Source organism: Neophocaena asiaeorientalis, unplaced genomic scaffold (assembly GCF_003031525.2).
Source record: "Neophocaena asiaeorientalis asiaeorientalis breed wild unplaced genomic scaffold, Neophocaena_asiaeorientalis_V1.1 scaffold256, whole genome shotgun sequence".
NCBI classification, from domain to species: Eukaryota; Metazoa; Chordata; class Mammalia; order Artiodactyla; family Phocoenidae; genus Neophocaena; species Neophocaena asiaeorientalis.
In genome coordinates this window covers 3,314,784-3,336,822 of record NW_020185324.1, presented here as the reverse complement: position 1 = coordinate 3,336,822, position 22,039 = coordinate 3,314,784, and the positions used below count along the sequence as shown (strand labels likewise).

The following is a 22,039-nucleotide window of genomic DNA, read 5'->3' as shown; positions in this document are numbered from 1 at the left end:
GGGGGGGGACAAAGATAACCAAGACCGAATTCTTACATTAGAGAAGCTTTTATTTCATTCAGTCAGGAAGGTATACACATAAAAATAGATAATCTCTATATAACGGGGTAGATAAGAGACACATGAGCCAAATTGGGTCAACAGGGAAGGCTTCCTGGAGGAGGTGACATGTGAACCGAGTCTTGAAAGAAGAGTAAGAGCCAAGTGAGGAGAGATGAGAAGAGCACACAAAGCAGAGGGAAGAGCATGAGCAAAGGCACAGCTTTGTCTGGGAAGCAGCCTTTTGTGGAGTGGGGTGGAGATTACAAACAGTCAAGTGTTACCAGAGCGTGGAGTTTGGGCTGGGGAATTGCAGGATAGAAGAGAATTGAGTAGCAGGGGTCGGTCATGGTGGTCTCGAGCCTGAGCCTAAGAATGCCGGCTTTCATTCTGTCGGCAGGCAGCAAGAAGTCATCTAAGATAGGGAGTGGTACAGTCATATTTGCACTTTGGAAAGATGACTCCATGGTTTGAATTACTCCAAGCCCCTGCAGGCCATTGCTGTGATAAGTTCTGTACACTGACTAACTAGCAAAACACCGAGCGTGCACCCTTGAAAGCCACCTGACCCCACCTAATACATGTCATAATTTGCGGCATCGTCTGGAGTGACTCTGTCCCTTAAGCTCCAGATAATATGGGCTTGAACTTCCATCTCACATTCTGTAGAAAGTCCATGGTCCCCGTTCTAAGCGTCCCTGGGGGGCTTCTGCTGTCTAAGCTCTCGCAGCTACTGAGTTCAGTTCAGTTCCTGGATTGTTCTGTAAGTCCCTTCCCTGTCCTGCTGCCACGTCTACCCAGATCTGGGACTGGGCTCCTTTCCAGGACGTTCATCAAAAGCCACTCACACAAGGTGTGAAGCCACACACTTTCCTGAAGAGCTGAAGAGGTGGAAGGGTTCACAGTGCAGAAAATGTCAGCGGTCCCAAATTGCCTGTTAGACGTTCCTGCTGTCCGGCAGCTGGAGCCCCAGAGGTCCGTGCACACCACGTAGCTCCACCCTCTTCTCCACCTTACTGCTTCCCAGCACTTCCCCACCCCACTCCTGAGGCCTCTTTTCTAGAATGCAGAGCAATTCAGCAGTCTGTCGCTCACTCCCCAAACCCAGCCCAGGGCTTCCTTTGTCAACTCCAAAGATTTTCCTTCTGTCACAGCAGTATAGAAATTTCCTTTCCCAGGACATTCCCAGCCCTCCTGCCAAGGCAAAAGAAGCTACAGTTAGTTTGGGTTTTAAGTCGTCTTTTTCTTCACCTTCATGTCACTGGATTTCTAAGAGAACTAGAGATTCCGTCGAAACCGGTGTGCCGCTTTTGGCGAACTGGCACTATTAATGAGGTCCATGGAAATCTCATCTGTTTTCTAGTAGAGATAGTGCGCAGAGTGCTGGGCACACAGTGCCTGCTGCAGGGGAGGGAGAAGCCAGGGAGAATGGCACGTAGCCTCTAGTCCCAGCCTCGTCCTCTCCGGAGGTGACCGGATCCTGAGATAGGACAGGTTGCTTCTCTTTTCTGAATGGAAACAGGTACCAGGGCTGACGTCTGGGAAGAGGCTGTTTTCCGTCTCTAAGCTGTTTGTTAATATTTGGCTTCTGTTCTGTGACATGCATGGGTGCCCTTCAGAGACTCACCTCACTTAAAGAGCCTTTCCTCGAAAAGAGGACAGAAAAAAAAAATTCCTTTCCTTAGATTTTGGGTAGTAACTGTTACTCTGTGGGTCGTTGTCTGATGAATGGGGTCTCCTTGCTGGGTAGATATAGGCAGACATTTTCTGCTTCCCCAGCTGGGACCTGTTACCAACGGTATCAGACAAGTACCTGACTCAGTGACCTTGGGATCCCTTTCAACTGAGAAATACCAGGATTCTGAAATTTGTTGGGGGAAATAGTTCTGATAATCTGCCAACGCCTTTAAAGACCAGGTGGGTAACAGGGAAACATATCAATACATAGCAGTTGGATAGATGGAAAATGCTGGATCCTGTCTAAAGCCATTACATTGAAAAAAACATTGTGCGACCTATAGAAAACATGCCTGTAGAGGACATTGCTCAAGAGCTAGCACAGAACTCTGTACAAAAAGGACCCTGCCAGATAGGAGGACACCCTTTGAATGGGTGAAAAGCTTGTACTTCTGTGGACTGGGATTTATGCTCCAGGCTCGTACCTTCTTCTAGATGCAGACTTCCTTTGTTAGGGAGGAGAAGCATGACTTTCCCTCCGGCTACCATGCAGCCTCATTGAGTTTCTCCACTGATGCTGCAGTCATGCCTGTCACCCCTGCCCAGTCAGGGGGGCAGCCAAACCGATACCCGCAGGTAGAGAGCACAGCTGGGATGGAAACCAGCTAGCTTTTCCTGGAGGAGGGGACCAACTATCATGACGCATTCTCCACTCCAGAGACACGGCTTGAACACATACTGTGCCCTCACCATCCCCATGGCCGCTGCATGTGGAGTAGAGCTTTCTTCCATCCCCCCCAGCCCAAGCCATGGCCATCTACCTGCCCTACTGCCATAGTCTCCTAACTTACCTCCCTGTTTCCACCCCTGTTTCCCTGCAGCCTATTCTCAACAAAGCAGTCAGCACGATCCTTTTAAAATGAGATGTCCCTCTACTGCCCCCAAACCCTCTTAAGTGGTCCCATCACTTAAAATCCCAAACCCCAACCACATCCCTAGAAGTCTACATCACTTGGTCTTTGCTGCTCCCTTCTCCCCTCCCTCTCTGCCTTGGTCACCTCCACCTACATGGCCACCTTGCTTTGTCATAGGTGAAACAAGCACGCTCCTGCCTCAGGACTTCTGCTTCTGCTCTGTCCTCAGTAGGCCACTTCCACAATTCTACCAGGTTCTCTGCCCAAGTCACCTCCTTGGAGGGCTTCCTTGGTGGCTGTTTCTAAAATAGCTCATTCTATCATTCTCTGCCCTCTACTCTGGTTGTTTTTCTTTGGAGTTCTTACCACTCCCTGACATATTAAATGTCTGTTCCATTCCTGACTCCCAGCTAGAATGAGCACCATGAAGGATGGGGCTTTGGCCTGTTTTGTCCTCCACTGGTTCCCCAGAATCCAGAACAAAGTATGGCACATAGGTGGTATTGAACAAATGCATGAAATAAGGACAAATGAAGTGTGTGTGTGTGTGTGTGTGTAGAGGCGGTACCTTTTGAAGGGGTTGGTGCATATATATCTTTCCTCAATTTCATTAAAAGTTCAAGAGCTTTTTGAGTTCCCTCCTAACTGATGATCAATTTAGGATATGCCAATTATAAAACTGTCCTAGAACCTTCCAGAAACTCTCACTGCAAGTACCCTGACACCAGAGAAGGAATGCCAGTGCTTATCTAGTTATCTAAAATCATCCTCCAGCATTTATAAGCCCTTCTCAGGAAATCACAGGGCTATTTGTTTGGGGTCAGGTAAAAAGGCAAATTTGCTTTTAGCTTTAGAGAAGTAGTCCTCGGCAAATATCACATGTAAATGGACAAATTTAAGAAAAAATACATGACTATAGGTTTAAGCCATACTCTATGCCCTTAATCAACCAGCAGGCAAGAAATACCTCTAAATAAGAGCCTAGAGCATTAGTTAAATGTTCAGACCCAATATTTATCATTCTTCCACATCTCTTAGGTTACGGGCCCATCACATTTGCTGAGCGTGATAAATCCAAAGATCGTGCTAACTTCACCTCCTGGAGTGGTACAAAGTTTAACATCTTTCCCCCCCCCACTGATTAAACAGACCTCTCTGCATAACCGGTGAACTTAAACCAGTCACCTGTGCGCTTTAATCAGCAGAGGGTCACACATACAAGGATTTCTGCAGAGCTCTTAGGTACAGCACGATTAATTTTGATTTCTTGGAGTGAAGAAAGATCTCCAAATGCTAGCATTTCGAGGGGAGACCTAAGAGGGAACACTTGCAAATGGGATTGAGTATGAGTGCAGACCAAAATCAGATCTCCAAATGGACACAAGTCAAGAGTTTTAACTTTTTAAAAAAATGAATGATGATTTTTTTTGGCACTGGAGAACAGCAGCTGTTACTTGAGTAAAGCACTTTATAAGTGTTGCCTCTCTGTCTTAGGAGGACCCTATGCAAGTAGGTGTTATGATTTTCAGAGGACAGAAGTTTGGATGATAAGCAACCTGCCCGTGGCCACAGCTAGTCAGGTGGAGGAGGGAACAAACTTACATTCCTGTCACTGCAAAGCTGGTATTCACTCAACATTTCACTCATTAAGTGAATCTTAAATTCATTACGGACTCTCTGTTGAGCTTTTAAAGATTTTTTTTTTTTGACAGTTTATCTTTCCCTCAATTTCCTTATTTTCTTCCCACTACTCCCTGAGCCATTTCTAAGGTTGAGCACCCAATATCACTCAGACATTTGGGAGCCCTTGCTTGGAAAAAGTTTCGGATGGAATATCTGTGTCTAAAGGCTCACAAAAATTTAGCCTTATCATAAATGAATTTCAACACAGACCACTTAAGAGCTGATGAGGGGAAAGTATCAAAATGATTTTTCTTGCTTGTCAAGGCCTGTCTTGTCCTGTCACCCTGGGGCTTCCTACCTTTAAGGCCTGTTCTCCGTCATCCACAGGGAGGAAGCTCTGGCCTAACATTCTTTGGTAATAGTGGCTTTGATTTTCATTTCTCTCCTGGGAGGGGTGGAAAGGGGGAGTTTGAGAGGGTGGCACGTTGGCTGTCTATGGTGAGGCACTAACTATACTTCTAAAGATGGCAAGAAAAGGGACATCTCTCATTCTTTCAACTTGATGGGCCCAGATCTGGTGGCCCTGGTTGCTTCCCAGAAAGGGGTGACTGAGCCATATTCTGTTGAGAAAAGAAGAAAGATTTGGGTAAAAACTTTTGGAAAAGTTCTCTAGAAAAAGGAAAGGCTCACAATAATTCTCTCAAAAATAAACTTTATTTAGGTTAAACGTACAGTTCATTAATAAAACAATGTTTATCTACAGGTCAGCAGGATGGGATGTGTCCCAACATGCGCCTCTAGAATTCTGAAGATTCTGAGCGTGATAACTGGTGGTACGCTCTGGACTCCTGAGGCCTTACATGCTCTTAAATCACATCTTGGTATCAGGTGACATTTTTAAAAGGGCAAGAGAGTTTTGTCAAAGCCAGTCATTTCGTTCAAAGAATTCTTCCCCCTCCTTGCGTATGTGTGAAATGTGAGCAATGCCCAGGTCTCAGGGGTAGATTCCAGAATACCTAAGATCCAGTCTTAGAGTTACAGCGTCATCACTCCGTGGACTCAAGTTCCAGTTCTTTCTGTCTTCTTGGGCACGTGTCTCCTTATAATAACCGTAACATTTAAGATTTGTTGTGTTACAGCTTGTTCTCCTCGGTGTCTTCATACACAGGAATGATGTTGCATGTCTATAAATTCCTTTAGGGACTCTTTATCTTTCACTTTGCAGTCCGATAATCTACTCCTGCTTCTGTGATGGCCAAGGAAAATAATTCCAGAACTTCTAGCATCCTGTAGGCACGGCACAGAGCTAGTACACTTATTCTGTGCCAACCTGATGTGGAGGTGCTAGCGTTCCACCCCTTTGTGCCGCCATATTGGAAGTCAGCCATTGTGGGCGTCTGAGAAACTGTGGAAGCAGTCTAAGGTCATTAGTAAAGGGAACTCAGCAAACATACAACGTGACATTCACCTTAACATTTACACAGCACTGCCTCCTTTCCTGAGAGGAGATGCCAGTAAGCACATAGGGTTTGGAATCATTTGTTATTTGTAGCCTCAGTTTTCACATCTATAAAATGGAGGTAATACTTACCTATTGAGTTTGTTGTGAAGATCAAATACATGAGAGCATTTATTTAGCACATTATTAAACGTATGATGAGAAGTTAAGGGAGATTCAAAGTGCTTTGGCTGCTATCCAAAGCCTGTGCAGGCCCCCAAATATTTATTTCCACGTCTTAGGCAGTGAAGTCAAAAGGTTGAGGCAGAAACACACCTGCTCTGTTTCTAGGGTTCAAAGCATGTAATCCTTTAAGCCTTTTTATCTATATAAAAGGTACTCTTTCTACCTGAATTTCAGACTTCGATCTCATCAGATAGGTATAGTGGAAAACAGTTGGGACAAGGTCGAATGCGTGTTACACTCAATGAGTTAAGTTACCCGTAATTCTCACTGGGCAGGTCGCTTACTAGTTTCTAGACCGTGCCACCATAAATACAAGTAGAGGCGTACCTTTGAGAGTGACATAGAGCAGTGACGTGTGCCTTGCACCCTCTAAATGCCAGATGCAGGGATGAGCTTTCGTGTGCTTTCTCACTGAATCCTTACCGTGTCATAGCAAGACAGTCCCCAGCACCTCTGTGTACAGAGTGGCTTAGTGACTTGCCCAAAGGTACCACATGCAAGGCTGACGCAGCATCCAGCACCCTTAACCTCCTTGCTGCCAATCTGACTTTGCCCTTGAGCACAGTGAAGAAGAAAACTGTTTCTGATGTGCCATAGGGTCGCCCGCAGAGCCTGTACCTCCACCCTCAGCCTGCCTTCCTTCTGCCTCAGTGACTGTGGTTGGAAGGAGACCGACGGTGGGGCTGTTGGTTGGTGGTCCCGCTTCGTTCCTGTGTCTCAGATAAGCCGGGCTCAGAAACACTGAACGCATCTGGGGGACAGGACAGAGAGATGGGCCACTCCTGTGGGCTGTTTCTTAGTAGCTTATCCCTGGACCCCGACATTTCACATATAGGACCTCACCACTATCTCGCATTCAGCTTTTCATGTAAAAAGAAGGCTGATCACCCTTCCCATGAATTTATTTTGAGCTGGAAAGCTTCTATGCTTGATTTGAGAGAAAGAAGTCCAAAAAATGCCATTGTTTAATCTTCAAATTTGTTCCTGCTGCATTTGGAAGATACCTTTGAAGGCTTTTTCGACTTTTATGTATTCCTGAACTTCCACAGTTTAGGTCCACAATATGGCTGAAACATGGACATACAATTCTCAATTTTCCCAGAGCCAGGCTGAACACTTGATTATGAAACTGAGAGCCCAAAAATCAACGATAAAAACTAGCAGGTTGTATTCTTCATTCTCAGACCCAAGTTGTCGCAGCAAAAGTGTAGATGCTTTTTGAAAGTTTCCCCAGCATTAAAGCAAGGAGTCAAGCTTCTACTGGGTTCAAAATAATAAACTGCTTCCCAAGGTAAGAACTCTAGGAAATTACTCGTTGGGCTGCACGACACGGGAGTACACCCCATCAGAATCTTCTGGTGTGAGGGTGTGAGGATACTTAAAAGGCAAACTTCTGTGGGAGGGAGACGCAAGAGGGAGGGGATGTGGGGATATATGTATGTGTATAGCTGATTCACTTTGATATACAGCAGAAACTAACACACCATTATAAAGCAATTATACTCCAATAAAGAGGTTTAAAAAAAAACAACTTCTATTTAGGTCGCCCATTTCTAAGTGTTAACTGAAGAGTTAGTCCTTTAAATGCCCTATAGTTTTGCTATCGAAAGCCTGTCTTCTCATTTTTTGAGAAGGGCTATCAGACTTCCAAAGATATAAGGAACAGAAGCAAGTGTCAAAGTCGAAGTCTCCATCTTTTTGCCTTGTGTTCATCAAGAATTGAACACCATAAGTTCGGAAATGATACCAAGGCTTTAAAATAGCTATAAGAATGTTTTAAGAGAGCTGGCTGATCAACTGGGACTGTTTCTTGCCAAGTAGATAGCTTGTAAAGGCCATTTAAAAATTTGGACTCAAAGACTTGACTGGATTTCCTTACCAGAGGCCACAAACCTGTTTATTCATCTATCAGTATCAGTCTTTCTAGCAGTTGGTAAAGCCTCTGGAGGACTTCCTTTCTGTGACTTGTATGACAGGCTCATTTAACTTCAAACAGTCTCCTTTAAGCATTTGCTAAGCTTCATATTTTATCTCTTAATTCATTCTCATTTCCCACATTAAACTGTAGAGACACAGCAAACTTACAGCAAAAGGTTTCACATAGGATTCTTAAAGTTCTTGTGTGGGTACTGATGCACAGGCTCTGGCCTCCCATGATCTCTTAATTCATGCTGAATTGGCTAGCAATGTAACTATTCTAATTTCCACAGAAATATCTAGTTACGTCACTTCTTCAAGTGAGTTTGTACCTTTTAAGTTAGCGTTTCTGTCCTTGGCTAAAAGAATGAGATGCTTTAGACTCTTGGAAGGTTGGAAATTGGGACCCAGAACCTGGAGGAACACACTAGGGACTGGAATCCAAGAGATGATGGAGAATCTGCTTGATTTTCTTCTTAGCAACTATGACTTTGAGTGTTAAGAGTTGATTAATACTGTATAATCCTTGTAATGGCGGAGAACACTGGTGTCTTTAAGCTTCCTAGGAGGGAATTCTGTATTGCTGCAAATGAATAAACCAATCAGTGGGTTTTGTACCAGAGCAGGGTCAAAGTCCCAATCAACCAAATGGCCTTTAGAGTTTACATAAGATGAATGCTCACCTACTTATCAAATAGGCACTCCAGACACCTGACATCAGCAGGCCACATCCTTTTTAGTGTTATGACTACCTGAAGATGGAGCAACAGGTGGCCAGAAGAGTCCTACCTTCATAACTACGTCCTTTTGCTCTACATGTTTGACCTCCACATCTCCCAGAAAAAAGGTTCACGCCTATTCTTTCTTTCACTTTCATCCATTTGACCAAAATCTCAAGAGGGTATCTATTAAACAAGATGACAGAAGCACCTTCTTCATCCAGGATTATTGATCTCTTTGCCTGAGCCACAGGCCACAGGTCCACTGTCTTATTTGTATTCCATATGAAGGTGTACTCTGACTCATCCACTGATCCATTTAGCTACTCAAAACATCTTCTCTTCATCCTTTGGCTACTGCACTGATCATTCAATTCATGAAGACTGCTGGACCTTCTGCAGTGGACTCTCACCTAGAGCATCTTCCCACGGTTAAAGCGTTGTATCTTCCCTTGCTTGTTGGCTTCCTGTGGCTTTAGAGAAAGAAATGGCCAGTCTGATGAAAAACTTACGCAAGCTCTGTGCTACTTTTTCTTCTACCCAAAGTTCTTATCTACTCTTCATATTACACGTTTCAAAAATTGTCCACAGAAGGAGTCCATCCTATGCCAGCCAGCCTGACAAATTAGATCATCTTACAGATTCTCCACGAAGTCACTTTAGAACAGTGGTTTTCAAATTTTAGTTCACATCAGAATCACCTGAAGGGCTTCTGAAAACACATATCCCTGGACCTTACCCTCAGAGTTTCTGATTCAGCAGGTCTGGGGTGGGGCCTGAGAATGTGCATGTTTAACACGTTCCCAGGTGATGCAGATGCTAACCTTAAGTCCGCTGAGAACCACTGCTTTAGACTGTTCAGGAATGGCATTTCTGCTTGTTACCTCCCTAGCTCTCCTCAGGGTTGACTGTCTAGGCGTGTAAAAGGAGGAAGTCCTTACCCATGCTTTGCAAGGCACTTGCCCTTGAACACTATATAATGATAGGACAGGTAAAACAGAGACTTAAGTACAGAGAAGCAGAATTGACAGAAATCTTGGCATGTGTTTCTGGCTCAGGCAACAAATGAAAGAGAATAGGAACTTTCCTCAAAGAAGAAGAATTCCAGGTGCAGGTTAAGCTAGCTTCTTTTACAAAATAAATATTTCGGGAGGCAAGTATCAAGTGGTACCTCATCCTTTTAGCACTTGATTGTAAGAGAAACAAGCCAAATTGTAGGCTTCCTTATATAATACGATATCAAGATCCATAGCTCAAATATTTAGTTAGAATACCTGATACTCAGCTTGTTTATAGACGTTCATCCTAGAGGAATAGGCACAAACCACGGTTAAGCTGCTTGGTTTAATTTTTTTAGCGCTTGGAAAAAAAATGTACAGTAGTTTGAATACTTAGTCTTTGCAAACCTCCACTGAGGTCAAAGATTTCATTCATACGTACAAAATTAGTTTACAAATTTTTTGGCGATTTCATCTTAGTAACCCGTTTTATCCTATTGCCATTGTCCCAACCATTGAGAAAGTTTACAATAATTTACATAGAAATATTTTCAAAGTGCTTAAGAATAGTGATTGTTCTCTGGGATATTTACAGATGGCCTATACAATGTATGTACAGGTGGTGTACGCTATAGCACAAGTTTCATTGCTGGAATATGGCTTTCTAGGGAAAGTGCATATTTGGCCAGAGGTGGCAATACTGTCTAGAAATTCAAGGGTTACAGATACTTTTGGTAACCACATCCAAAGCTGAAGTAGAATGTGGACAGGAATATTTACAAAAGTAATATAAAAATGGTTAAGTATACAAGCTTGATCCACGCAAAGATATTTCGATGTTCTTCCCAACTGGAGGAAGAAAGAGGCTTCAGCTGCTGGCTCGGTTACCATTCCGAAGTGGGTTATTACTGGTTTAGACCTCAGAGGTCACAACTTGTCTCAGAAGTCAAGCTAGATCATCGTCTGTGCTTACAACGGATATCTGTGGAAGAGAAAAAGCACGGAATGTGTCTGGTGATTCCCTCACTGAAGGTAGCAACTTCAGTCTCTAAAATGAACCTTGCTTTTGCGTTGGTCATCCAGAGACCAAAGGTGCACAGAAGGGAAGCCAGATCCCAGACAGTACTGAGTTGCATCACTGATGCATTTTAACTTGAATTCAACTCCAGCTACTTGGCAGAGAGAGAAAACAGTGTGACTAATTCTGCCTGTTCTACTTAATGATTTTAGAACCTGGAGAAAAATGTGAAAAGACACACGTGTGCCGTGAACTGACCACACTCTTGTTTCACCAGAGCTTGAGGAAGTGCTCAGCACTTGTTCTGTTCAGAGTTCTGTAAGTGAAGGCCATATACTGCACGTGAGTTTCAACTGAAGAACAAGTGACTGACTACTGTTGAAAGGGAAGCTAGCTCCACGAGGTGTGAGAGGTCATTTTCAGGTATCTGGTCATTTTGGCTAAATGAATCTCCCTCAATACACTGACTTTAAGTCAACCCCCCAATCTATGATATGCTAATTTACTTTTAAGAATCCAGCAGGCGACTGATGGAACAGTTCAGAAAGGAGATACTTGGCTCCTAGATACACGCTGATGCTTACATGTAGTTTCTATAACCCAGAATATCTCAAATTGTATAGCGATGTCCTTAATTGATTTGTCATTCTGTTTGGGGCAGACACTTGTCAACTGACTTACTTAAGTTCTAACAGCCTAGACTGTCTAATCTCCAGGTAGCAGATGAAGTATTTGGTGGCTCCATGATTCTAATGGCTCTTTCTAGCCCAGACAGCCATAGCTTGAGTTGTGGTCTCCTTTCCAAAAAGTCCTACTGTGAGTCATGGTACATAAAGACACAAAGCTGACTTACTGCTGGGTACGTGTGTCCGACAGAAGCACTGTGTCTACCAATGTCTATTGACAGGTCCTCTTCAGTGGTCTTCAAGTACACAGGATTGTCAAAGTTCATGCTTTTCATGTTCTTGTGTTGCCAGTTCCGCCACATCAAGTAGCCACCTACCGCTGCCATTGCTAAGAGCACTGAAGAAAAGTTAGAAGGTGACTAAACAAGGTCTAGTTTCAAAACATACGAAAAAGATCATGCTAAAGAATCCATGATAATCCGAGCTTTTAATTAATTAAAAGCTTCACGTTTTAGGAATCTGGGATGACTAGAAGTTAGACTATAAATGGGCTGGGAGCTTAAAACAAGTTCAGACCAGAGGTTGTGTTATTCTATAGACTCTGGTGCTCAGCTCAGCACATCCATCTGGGCAAATGTGGAGTCCTGGGCCCCTCCCCAGGCTGACTGAATTCGAACGGCGGAAGCTTCTGGAGGGCTCCTCAAGTGGTCCTCCTGGTTTGTTAGCCAAGCTTGGAATCCCACAATTTAGGATAAAGAGGCCATTTGGCATAGTGCTTTAGAATTCACACGCCCTAGAATAGCTTTAGAGCGTTTGAAAATTCTTAACTGTTTTTAATTTACCCTCTACAAGTTCTATGACTCCTCAAGAAATCTTTTTAGCATTTGTGTAGCTCCTCTGTATGAAGTGTTATACATATTTCGAAGGGGAACAGAACAGTGTTCTTCACTGGAAAGGACTTATTATGAAAGGGGATAAAGCCAGACGAACAGCTCTGAAGTAGAAAGCAGTAAGCCCCATTCATCACTGCCGGTCGCTGTGCTAAGGATACCACTGTACAGAAGGCTGTGGACTCTGAAATCAGTGTGCCGGGCTGGTGAGGGGAGCAAGGGTAATTCAGTGTCACGAGTGCTATGACAGTACAAGGGGCCATGGGAAGGGCATCTCTAGATGAACTAGAAATACCCATCGGGTATTTAAGAAGTTCCTTGGATCCAGATATGTGGGGAATCTACTTACGGAGGGGAAGGATGGCCCAGGCAGCAGAAGTCCCTTTTGGGGGAACACTGACCTCCGATACTGCTGTGGTCACATTGATCTCTACAGGGGAATAAAAGGAATCAGTTTAGAAGGATCTGAATTCAGACTTAGAAATTCAACCACCTGGTAGAGAAAGCCTCATGCCCTTTTGCATCCACCACTGATGTTCAATATCTGTTACAGTCGTGTACCAAGAATAACCGGTCTAGAAGTATTTGTGAGTCTCATGCTATAATAGCCGTTTCACTAACAGCTGTCTCAGAGAAATCTTAATGGGTCAGGTCAGGCTAAGGGTTGCAGGTTCTAAGTCTTTGGAGTTTAAATATAGGTTACCAATTAGGGGCAGAACGAGTAGTTAAAGGCTGCATTAATGATTTAAGGAACAGGTAGGTACAAAGAGTGTGGCTGTTAGCTGAGATGAACAGTTTGCAGAACGGAACCCAATACCTCCAGGAGCTAGTCCACTAGTTGGTGACATTTCTGTCGTGTTGGTATCTTTTGTCTCACTGTAAGTCACAGTAGTTGCAGTACCTGAATTATAAAACCAAGAACCAGGTCAATGCCAAGGTTCCAGAGTGGCTATAGCCGTTTAGCCCAGACAAGCCATGCGATGGGTTATTTGAACGCTGCGGGAAATTGACAAACCACTGCCAAACCAAACTGCAGGGTGGGTGTGCCATAACCAAGGGAAACAGCAGCAAAACCAGAGAGACACTGGGGTCTTCGGGCAGAATCGCAAGCATCTGGAGTTAGACAATTCAAAAGGACCGACGGCCTCACTTAAGGACCCCTCTAAGCAAAGTCCCAGGCTCCTGGAAGCTGCAAGAAATGCTCTCAAAACCAGACCACCAGGCATACCAGTCTTCCTGCCTAATTGTCTGATAACTGCTTTCTCAGTAAACAGAGCTAGTCCCCGTAGGGACTCAGTATCACGCTAATAAAAACCTCACAATATGAGATCCTCGCTCACAACCCGCGGGTTTAATTTGCCGGTTAATCAAAAGCTAAGAACAGGAGACTAAAATGCACGTTTCGTTTAAGTAGGAGTTTAAGATAATGTCACCCACGGGGGCCAGAAGGTTTCCTGTAACCACGGCCTTTTTTTTTTTTGGCTGCGATGGGTCTTCCTGCTCTCTAGTTGCGGTGAGTGGGGGCCACTCTTCATTGCGGTGTGCGGGCTTCTTACTGCGGTGGCTTCTCTTATTGCGGAGCACGGGCTCTAGGCGTGCAGGCTTCAGTAGTTGTGGCATGCGGGCTCAGTACTTGTGGCTCGTGGGCTCTAGAGCCCAGGCTCAGTAGTTGTGGCACACAGGCTTAGTTGCTCTGTGGCATGTGGGATCTTCCCGGACCAGGGATCGAACCCATGACCCCTGCATTGGCAGGCGGATTCTTAACCACTGAGCCACCAGGGAAGTCCCCCAAGGCCTTTTTTAAGACTAATTTCAGGCCTCTCTCTTTGGAGGAAAATGTTAAGACTTTGTTTAATTATCTGCAAGTTGGCTGGCTCAGTGCTGTAATTGGTATAAATCAGCATAGTCACCTGTAGACTCATCTAATGTTGAAATGAGTTAGTCCTGAAGTAGTGATGTGAACTCCTGGCATGCAATAGTAGCAGATATGTTCTCCAATCTATTCCAAGAGTGAGTTAAAACAGAATTCTTAAAACCCAGGCTAGTTTCTGTAGCTAGTGTTTTAGTCTAATGCCTGTTGCATGTCCTGCTTGTGTTTGAAAAGTAAAAAGCCTTACTTTGGCATTCTCGGCCATTGTCCTCTAGACTGTAGCCATTGGGACAGGAACAGGTATATTTTGGAGAGTGGTCATTAATCTGTGGGGCTGGCAGGCAGAGGTATTCACATCCTCCATTCTCCATGTCTTCTTTGCACCAGTTTTTACCTGTTCAGAAAGAAAAGTCCTTTAAAATGGGTCTTCCAGTGCCTGCTGTACATAAACTTTGGTTCTAGATGCTGAAGACATGACTCCTTGTCTCCAAGGAGCCTAAACTCGTATACTCTGTCAAACCCTAAAGTTAAACCAATACCAGTGAAGGATAAATGTAAGGGTACAGGCAGCACGCTCTAAGGACAGCAAAGTGCCACAGAAACTTCTTGGAAGTAGGACAAGAGTTATGCCGTAAACAGTTGGGTGGTGAGGGAAGAGGTGGGGAAAGGAGATGGGTGACCGGACCTGGCCTCACTATTGGTCCAAAGCTTACAAACTGGCTAGTCTGAGGCTCAGAGGAAGGAGAGAAGCATGCTCTGCGGCTTTGCCTCACTCCCACAACACAGAAGGAACCCAGCTATGGGGAGGTTTAAGGGTTTCATTTGGGTAGAACCAGTCAAGTATTCTGAGCAGGAGACCACAGTGTTTGAGGAAGCACACAATTCCATATACGACGTGCCATAGTGGGGAGGGAGGAAAAGGCTGTGGCATAAAAGCGACTTTGGAGGCTAGTGCAACAGTCCTAGCAAGAAGGAATGAATGCCAAGGAGATATGGAAGGGACTGAAATAAAAGACAGAACACTGATGGTTGGGAGGGCAGCTAAGAGATGAAGTCCTCAAGCTCTTCGACTTGGAAGTCAGAATAAAATAAACCGAGCACCAGGTTTGAGGGAGGGTCCAGGAGGGGAAAGTTCCATTGTAGAGCAAGCTGAGTTGCTAGGGAGCTACAGATACCCAGGGGCACTGTGTCATGCTGCTACCCTGAAAGTAGCCACGAGGGGCTCTGCTTCCCCACGGTACCTGATGGCTGTACAAGTGCATGATAGACGATGATGTCTTGGGCATCGTTAAGGTTGTTAACTAGAGTGGCCAGCTCCGATCCAGTGAATTTATTGGCGCCGTAGACGGCTTCATTTTCCCCATCTATCCAGTAGACACGATCCTAAAACAGAACCCCCATATTAGTATGTACGTGTAGGATTAACACGCGTCAGTCTCTGAGGTCATTATTATTTACTGGCAATTTAATGGACCAAGTTTATTTAAAGCTGGTCTGGGACATCGGATGTAAAACTCTGAGAGAAGCATGAGTTCAGGTTTCTTAAAATGCTATGAGGAATCGGTACGTCATTTGTCCCAGGTTTTAGGTGAACGCAGTTTCTCAAGTCATGCCCCTCTGTCCTTCCCTCCTTCCCCGGTTCCTTCTCCCCAAGGTGCTACAGTAACTCAGAGGTATACACTTAGATGTGAGACACACGTCTTACCTCAAATATTGTGAGCGCGAGGGGATGAGCTAGGAATTCCAGAGACTTTAGGACCACCCTGCGATCTTGGCCGTTCAGGTCCACACTGGATAACATGTGCAATTTGGAATCCAGCCAATAGAGGCGGCCCTTTATGAGGTCTGGGTGGGAGAAGAATGGTCACTGTATAAGAAGTCAGTACTGCCCTGCTTCCATTTAAAATAGCTAAGGAATCCAGTACTCTACTTTCACGGTTCCTTCTCCAGCAGGGGCTGTTAACAGGGTCCCACCAACCTTGTGAAGCAGCATGCAGAATCTGTACCCACATTCATTTGGGGGGGCTCAAGGGGTACCTGAGATTGTCAAAGTAACTGACTTAAGAAGTATTAGTGACGTTATAGAAGTATTAAAAGAGGTGAGCATTTTGTTGCTCTCCCCTTAGGAGCCAGAAGAAAACCGTTATGAGCCTGCAATTCAGGAAATGCTGCGACACCTAGGCCAGGAGTATGTAGGATGACAGCTCACAAGGCCCAAGATTCACCTAACGCAGGTCACATGTTAGCTCCAAATGGATAGAGAAGCTAGTAATCATGGAGCATGTCATCTGTTAAGTCCACCATTCCACTTGTACTGTTCGGTTCCTCTCATCCTAAGTCCCTGCTAAAGAAGGCACCATGAGAGTTGTCTGCTGTAGTCCAGAATTAACTGTGGAGATGAGTTAAAACTCTGCAGACAGTCGAATCGTGGTCGAGGAAGGAAGAACATACATACCAAGTGTAATTCCGTTAGGCCACTGAATGTCCGCTGTCACCAGCGCCCGTCTGTCAAATCCATTCATTCCGGCTTTTTCGATTTTAGCTGGTTCACCCCAGTCTGACCAGTAAACAAAGCTGGGAAGAATTAAATTAGAAATAAGCCTTGGTGGTTTAGAAGGAATAAAGTTGCAGCTTGAGACAGACATTTTCAAAGAGTGAGCAGAAAACTCGAGGGTACAAATTGTGCCACTTAAGGGTCTAAATTATGTTCTGGGTAAACAGAAGTTAACACTGAATCTACAAGCTCATTATTAACTATATTAAACTATATAAGTCTGATATATAAATTTCAGCCCAAAGTCACAGGTTATATATTTCCTGTATAAAAGGCCAATTCTTTCAGTGGAGTAAAAGATGAATATCTGTTAAGTTTTACCGTAGGGGCGGGCTGACTGTGTCCTAGTGAAGCTTCATGGGGGCCAACTGTGATTACTACAGCCTTAGTCAAATTCCTTTTTTTTTAATTATTAATTTTTATTGGAGTATAGTTGCCTTACAATGTTGGGTTAGTTTCTGCTATAACGCAAAGCGGGTCAGCTACGTGTACACACACATCCCCTCTTTTTTGGATTTCCTTCCCATTTAGGTCACCACAGAGCACTGAGCAGAGTTCCCTGTGCTATTCAGTAGGTTCTCCTTAGTTATCTATTTTATACATAGTAGTGTATATATGTCAATCCCAATCTCCCAGTTCATCCCCCCTTGGTATCCATATGTTTGTTCTCCACGTCTGTGTGTCTATTTCTGCTTTGCAAATAGTTCATCTGTACCATTTTTCTAGATTCCACATATAAGCGATATTATATGATATTTGTTTTTCTCTTCCTGGCTTGCTTCACTCTGTATGACAGTCTCTAGGTCCATCCACTTCTCTGCAAATGTCACTATTTCATTCCTTTTTATGGCTGAGTAATATTCCATTGTATATATGTACCACATATTCTTTATAGTCAAATTCCTAACAGCTGCTTTTCTATATTATTTAGGGGCAGTTTGGGGGAAGTCCTCAGTGAAATGTTTCTAGAGAGGTCTGTTTATTTCCACTGGACTTTCAGACAACTTGCACATTTAGATGAAAGCCTAGAGGTAATGTGGTTACCAAAATCCTTACAACTCATGCTACTACTTAGGTTGGATCATCCAGAGCTGACCTGATAAAGTGTTCAGACAGAAATTAAAAATCATTTGCATAGCGACACAAACTTATATATGAAAGAGAAACAGACTCACAGACACAGAGAACAGACTTGTGGTTGCCAAGGAGAAGCGGGGGTGAGGGAAGGATAGATTGGGAGTTTGGGGTTATCAGATGCAAACTATTACACACAGAATGGATAAACAACAAGGTCCTACTGTATAGCATAGGGAGCTATATTCAATATCCTGTGATAAACCATAATGGAAAAGAATATGAAAAAGAATGTATATGTGTATAACCGAATCACTGTGCTGTACAGCAGAAATTAACACAACACTGTAAACCAACTATACTTCAATCAAAAAAAATCACTTGCATGGAAGCTGGGTGGGCATAAGGGTTTAGATACAGCTTTTGGTGTACCTCAAATCAGAAATGTTGTTTCACTAATGTGAACCAGCAGTTATCTGCTCAGGGAGGGCCTGTCGTATAGATGAGGCCATTCCCGGGTTGCTCAACCGTGGCCCCGCTGACATCTTGGACTGGATGATTCTTTGTTGTGGGGAGCTGCTAAGTCTTGGGATTTAAGTACTGCTTTAGGCATGAGGAAAGCTCCTGACCTATGCAGATAGCATCCGAAAGGCTACGTGACGAAAAACACAGAATACAAACCCAGACAACGGGTCCACAGCTATGGAGGCAGGCTCTCGCAAGTCAGAGTTAAACAGGAACTTCCTCTTGGTTCCATCTAGGGTAGCTACTGAAATAGTCTTAGAAGCCGCATCAGTCCAGTAGATGGTCTTGTACACCCAATCAACAGCAATGGCTGCAGGATTATAGACATTGTCGATCATTTTAACATGTCTACCAACCTTGTCATCAACTGAGGCACTGAAACAGAATAGGTCACAAGAAATTTAAGAGTTTGACACCATCGGAGCCTGGAGAATGGACTTTCTGCTCACAAAATGGTCAACAACTTTGTTCGGAAAGAACTCTAGCAAACCCCATAGCTCAGCTCACCACTCAAATTATGTAACCATTTTGCTTACTGATCCTAAACAATACTGCAGGTTATCTCGTTGTTGGTCTGTACTCTACATGCAAGAACACCACACTTCTAAGTGAAGCTATTTGTTTCAGTAACCATCATCTGAGTTTCTATAGTTGCCGTTAAGAAAAAGCTATCACTACCATTTCTATTTGTGGCAACTATGCACAGTTCTCAACTAACTGGAGAGAAAGGGGGGAAAATTGGAAAAATTAAGCTGTTGTCTGTTATAATCTTACAGTTGTAGCCATATTTTATTTTATAGGCGATCGTTAGTTTCTAATGAGGAACCGACAGTAATTTAATAAAGAATCAGTGTTTAGAATTATTATTTCCAACTAGTTAGATGCTAGATTGGAGCAAGACACAAGAGAAATTCCTCCAAACCTTCCCAAAGGCCAGTGACAATGACTTAGGCGAAGATACCAAGAACGGAAAGTTACCTGAAGATGGCCTTTTGGCTTAGATCAGCCCAGAATAGTTTCTGAGCAGCAATGTCAGCATCGAGAGCCACAGTGTTTCTCAGCTGTTCAACTAGTTGGATATATTCTTTCCTCTCCAAGCCAATCTTCCTGATGTCTCGTCTATTAGTGAAGATCAGACTTGGCTCTTTGCCTGCAAGACAGGAGTCAGGTTAATTTAGTTTCGCTGTAAGAAGGCAACGTCCTTCCAAGTCCCCTCCTCCCAACAGAGGAGCACTTAAAAAGTGAGGGCACTGCTGAACACCTCAGGAGTACTCTTGCTGAAGTCCATGCCCTGGGACCTGCAAGCACCTCAGCACTTCCCACGGTTTAAGAAGACAGCCCTGGAGTCACAGCATTCAGTAAGAGGGCGGCTGATGATAAGTTACTTATTTGAATTATTTGAATTGCACTCAAGTTCTGGAAGCAGAGAGTAAGTAGATATTCAAGGTACCATATGCAAAAGGAACTGACCAAGGCAGGGGTCTGGGGCAACAATTTGCTATTTAACCTATGATATTGCGCTGTGAGTTCAGTACCGTGGCTCTCAAGTACTTTTTAGATCTTATATTTCGTTTGACTGTTGTAGTCACTGGCTGTACCTTTCATAATCACGTACTCAGAAAGGTACCAGAGCCACACCAGTCCAAGTCCATTTACCTACTGCCTTGCACACGCCAGTGGCAAGATCCATTTGATAGCCACGACTACATTCACACTTGTAGCCGCCTTTTAAGTTGATACAAATTTGACTGCAGATCCCCGGATTTTGGCATTCGTCAATATCTAGGAGGGAAATTAGAGTTAGTCTTGCTGTTCCTAGATAACCTATGGAGATCTACAGACCTTTCCCATCACCCCCGGGGCTTGGGCTCTGTCCTTCGACTCACCTCCACAGGTTTTCCTATCTATCAGTTCAAACCCGGCTGCACAGTCACATTCGTAGCCTATAACTAGGTCTTTGCAGATATGGGAGCATCCGCCATTATTAACCAAGCATTCATTTACATCTGAAATCAAAAGGTAGTAGAGTAACTCAACACTCAAATTGATATTTGTCCTATTAACATTTAAAATCCAGGCTGTTTGTCTAGAGAGTCTGGTCAAGCCCATGATTTTTCTAAGATCTAATAATCCGTCTTACACATACGCATCTCAGCGTGTTTTGGGGGAAGAGTAAACCCAACCTCCTTGGCACGGTACCAGTTAGTTAAGCAGTATTTAGTCAAGTTTCTCTACTGCTGATTGGTTACCTTGAAGGGGGTGAAACTAGGAACTACTTTGTCACTACTTCTAAGTCATAAAATTTCACTTTGAAGCCCAACAACTGAACCTAGTTCATCCAAGTAGTTTACCCAGGCATTAGGCAGGCTCTCCAAACCGCATTAGCTCTGCCGGGTCTAATTAACCTTCCCAAATCTGTCCTCAAGCAACCCCTTCACTTACGACATTCTTTCAGGGGCTCATCACTCCAGTCCCTGCAGTCCTGCTCCTGGTTACACACTTTACTGATATCTATGCATTCCCCGCTTCTGCACTTGAATTTCCCGGGGCCCAAGCACTGATTGACTACAAAGAGAAACACAGAAGAGACATTCCATTCGTGGGTCTGATCAGAGCAGTCCTTTGACTAACACCCCACACCTAGGGACCCTTTACCATTTTTGCAGTTGACTTCATCAGAACCGTCCACACAGTCTCGGATGCCGTTGCACTGCCTGCTTCTGTGGATGCAGCTACCATCCTCGCACTCAAACTGGTCAGGTTGGCAGGTTCGGGAAGCTACAGCGGGAGGGAACGGCAGGGGATGAAGCCAGCCAAAGAGTCCCTGGTTGACACGTGGGAGAGAACCGAACGTGCCACACTGATAGGAAAGCTACTTACGACAGTTGACCTCATCGCTGCCATCCTTGCAATCAGGATCCCCGTCACATCGCCACTTCTTGTGGATGCACTCGCCAGAGCCGCACTGGATCTCGCTGGCTGGGCACTTGGTGTGGATCACTGGCTGGCGGCCGCACTGCTCGAGGGACTCATCCGACTGGTCCGAGCAGTCTGCGTCGTCATCGCACACCCAGCTGATGGGGATGCAGGAGGAGGTGCTGCACTGGAACTCGTGGGCCCCGCAGGTGGGTGGGGTGCAGTCAAGCTCATCGCTGCCGTCGCTACAGTCATCCTGGCCGTTGCACACGAAATTCCTGGAGATGCAGCGGCCACTGGAGCAAGTGAACTCATCAGGGCTGCACGTTACATTGCCTATTGAGAGAGAGGACGCCCCACTGAAAATGCGTCCAGACCTGTCCTTTCAAGCATCTTGTCCCAAACTCTAACATGCAGATCATGGATCATGAATCCAAGCTTTCTTGCCTAACTTAAAAGCTAAAGTCAGATTATATCAATAGGCAGTTCCCAGAATACTAGGAAACAGTCTTACCATGTAAGAGATGCTAGGACATTTGAATAAGAAGAGAAATGTAGGACAGAGAGAAGAGTTGAAGACTAGAAGTTAATTTGAGATGAGATGCATCTTAAAGGGACAGTGATTAATAAACTGTCACAAGAGACTTCATTGGGGAAGGCAGACGTGAGTTATCTTTAAATGGATATACTGCTCATCGGGCCAGGCCACATATCATGAGATGAGATTATTATGCATCAGGTATGTAAGCAAACATTCACTCATAATAAGCATTATGACACCATCACCAAAAAGTAGCCCCCATGTATTATAACACCATACACGGTTCCTTCTCTTTTGGTCCTTCCAACCAGGCTCAGGAATAACAGGTCTTCAATACTTTCAAGTTTTAGAAAGTCACTTCTGGGGCTAGAACTGCAATCTAGCAGCCAGGTGCAATAATAACGATAAGCTAGTCAGACTAGCCAGTTTGTACTTTGACTCAAATTCCTGCCAA

The 22,039-nt window shown here is 44.4% G+C and overlaps 1 protein-coding gene across 1 annotated transcript in view; it reads right to left on the bottom strand.

The window, feature by feature from the left end:
* Window positions 1-9,898: 9,898 nt before the first annotated feature.
* Window positions 9,899-22,039, bottom strand: part of VLDLR (very low density lipoprotein receptor) — a 30,317-nt gene continuing 18,176 nt past the window's right edge. Inside the window, exons 5-19 of the mRNA XM_024734250.1 lie at window positions 21,009-21,380; window positions 20,784-20,906; window positions 20,571-20,693; window positions 20,015-20,134; window positions 19,785-19,910; window positions 19,107-19,278; window positions 18,285-18,503; window positions 16,431-16,549; window positions 15,681-15,820; window positions 15,217-15,358; window positions 14,223-14,369; window positions 12,923-13,006; window positions 12,455-12,535; window positions 11,443-11,612; window positions 9,899-10,553 (exon numbers count right to left, since the gene is read on the bottom strand). Of these exons, the coding sequence (XP_024590018.1) occupies window positions 10,518-10,553; window positions 11,443-11,612; window positions 12,455-12,535; window positions 12,923-13,006; window positions 14,223-14,369; window positions 15,217-15,358; window positions 15,681-15,820; window positions 16,431-16,549; window positions 18,285-18,503; window positions 19,107-19,278; window positions 19,785-19,910; window positions 20,015-20,134; window positions 20,571-20,693; window positions 20,784-20,906; window positions 21,009-21,380 (2,174 nt within the window). The 3' untranslated portion in view covers window positions 9,899-10,517. The remainder of the gene's footprint in view (window positions 10,554-11,442; window positions 11,613-12,454; window positions 12,536-12,922; window positions 13,007-14,222; window positions 14,370-15,216; window positions 15,359-15,680; window positions 15,821-16,430; window positions 16,550-18,284; window positions 18,504-19,106; window positions 19,279-19,784; window positions 19,911-20,014; window positions 20,135-20,570; window positions 20,694-20,783; window positions 20,907-21,008; window positions 21,381-22,039) is intronic.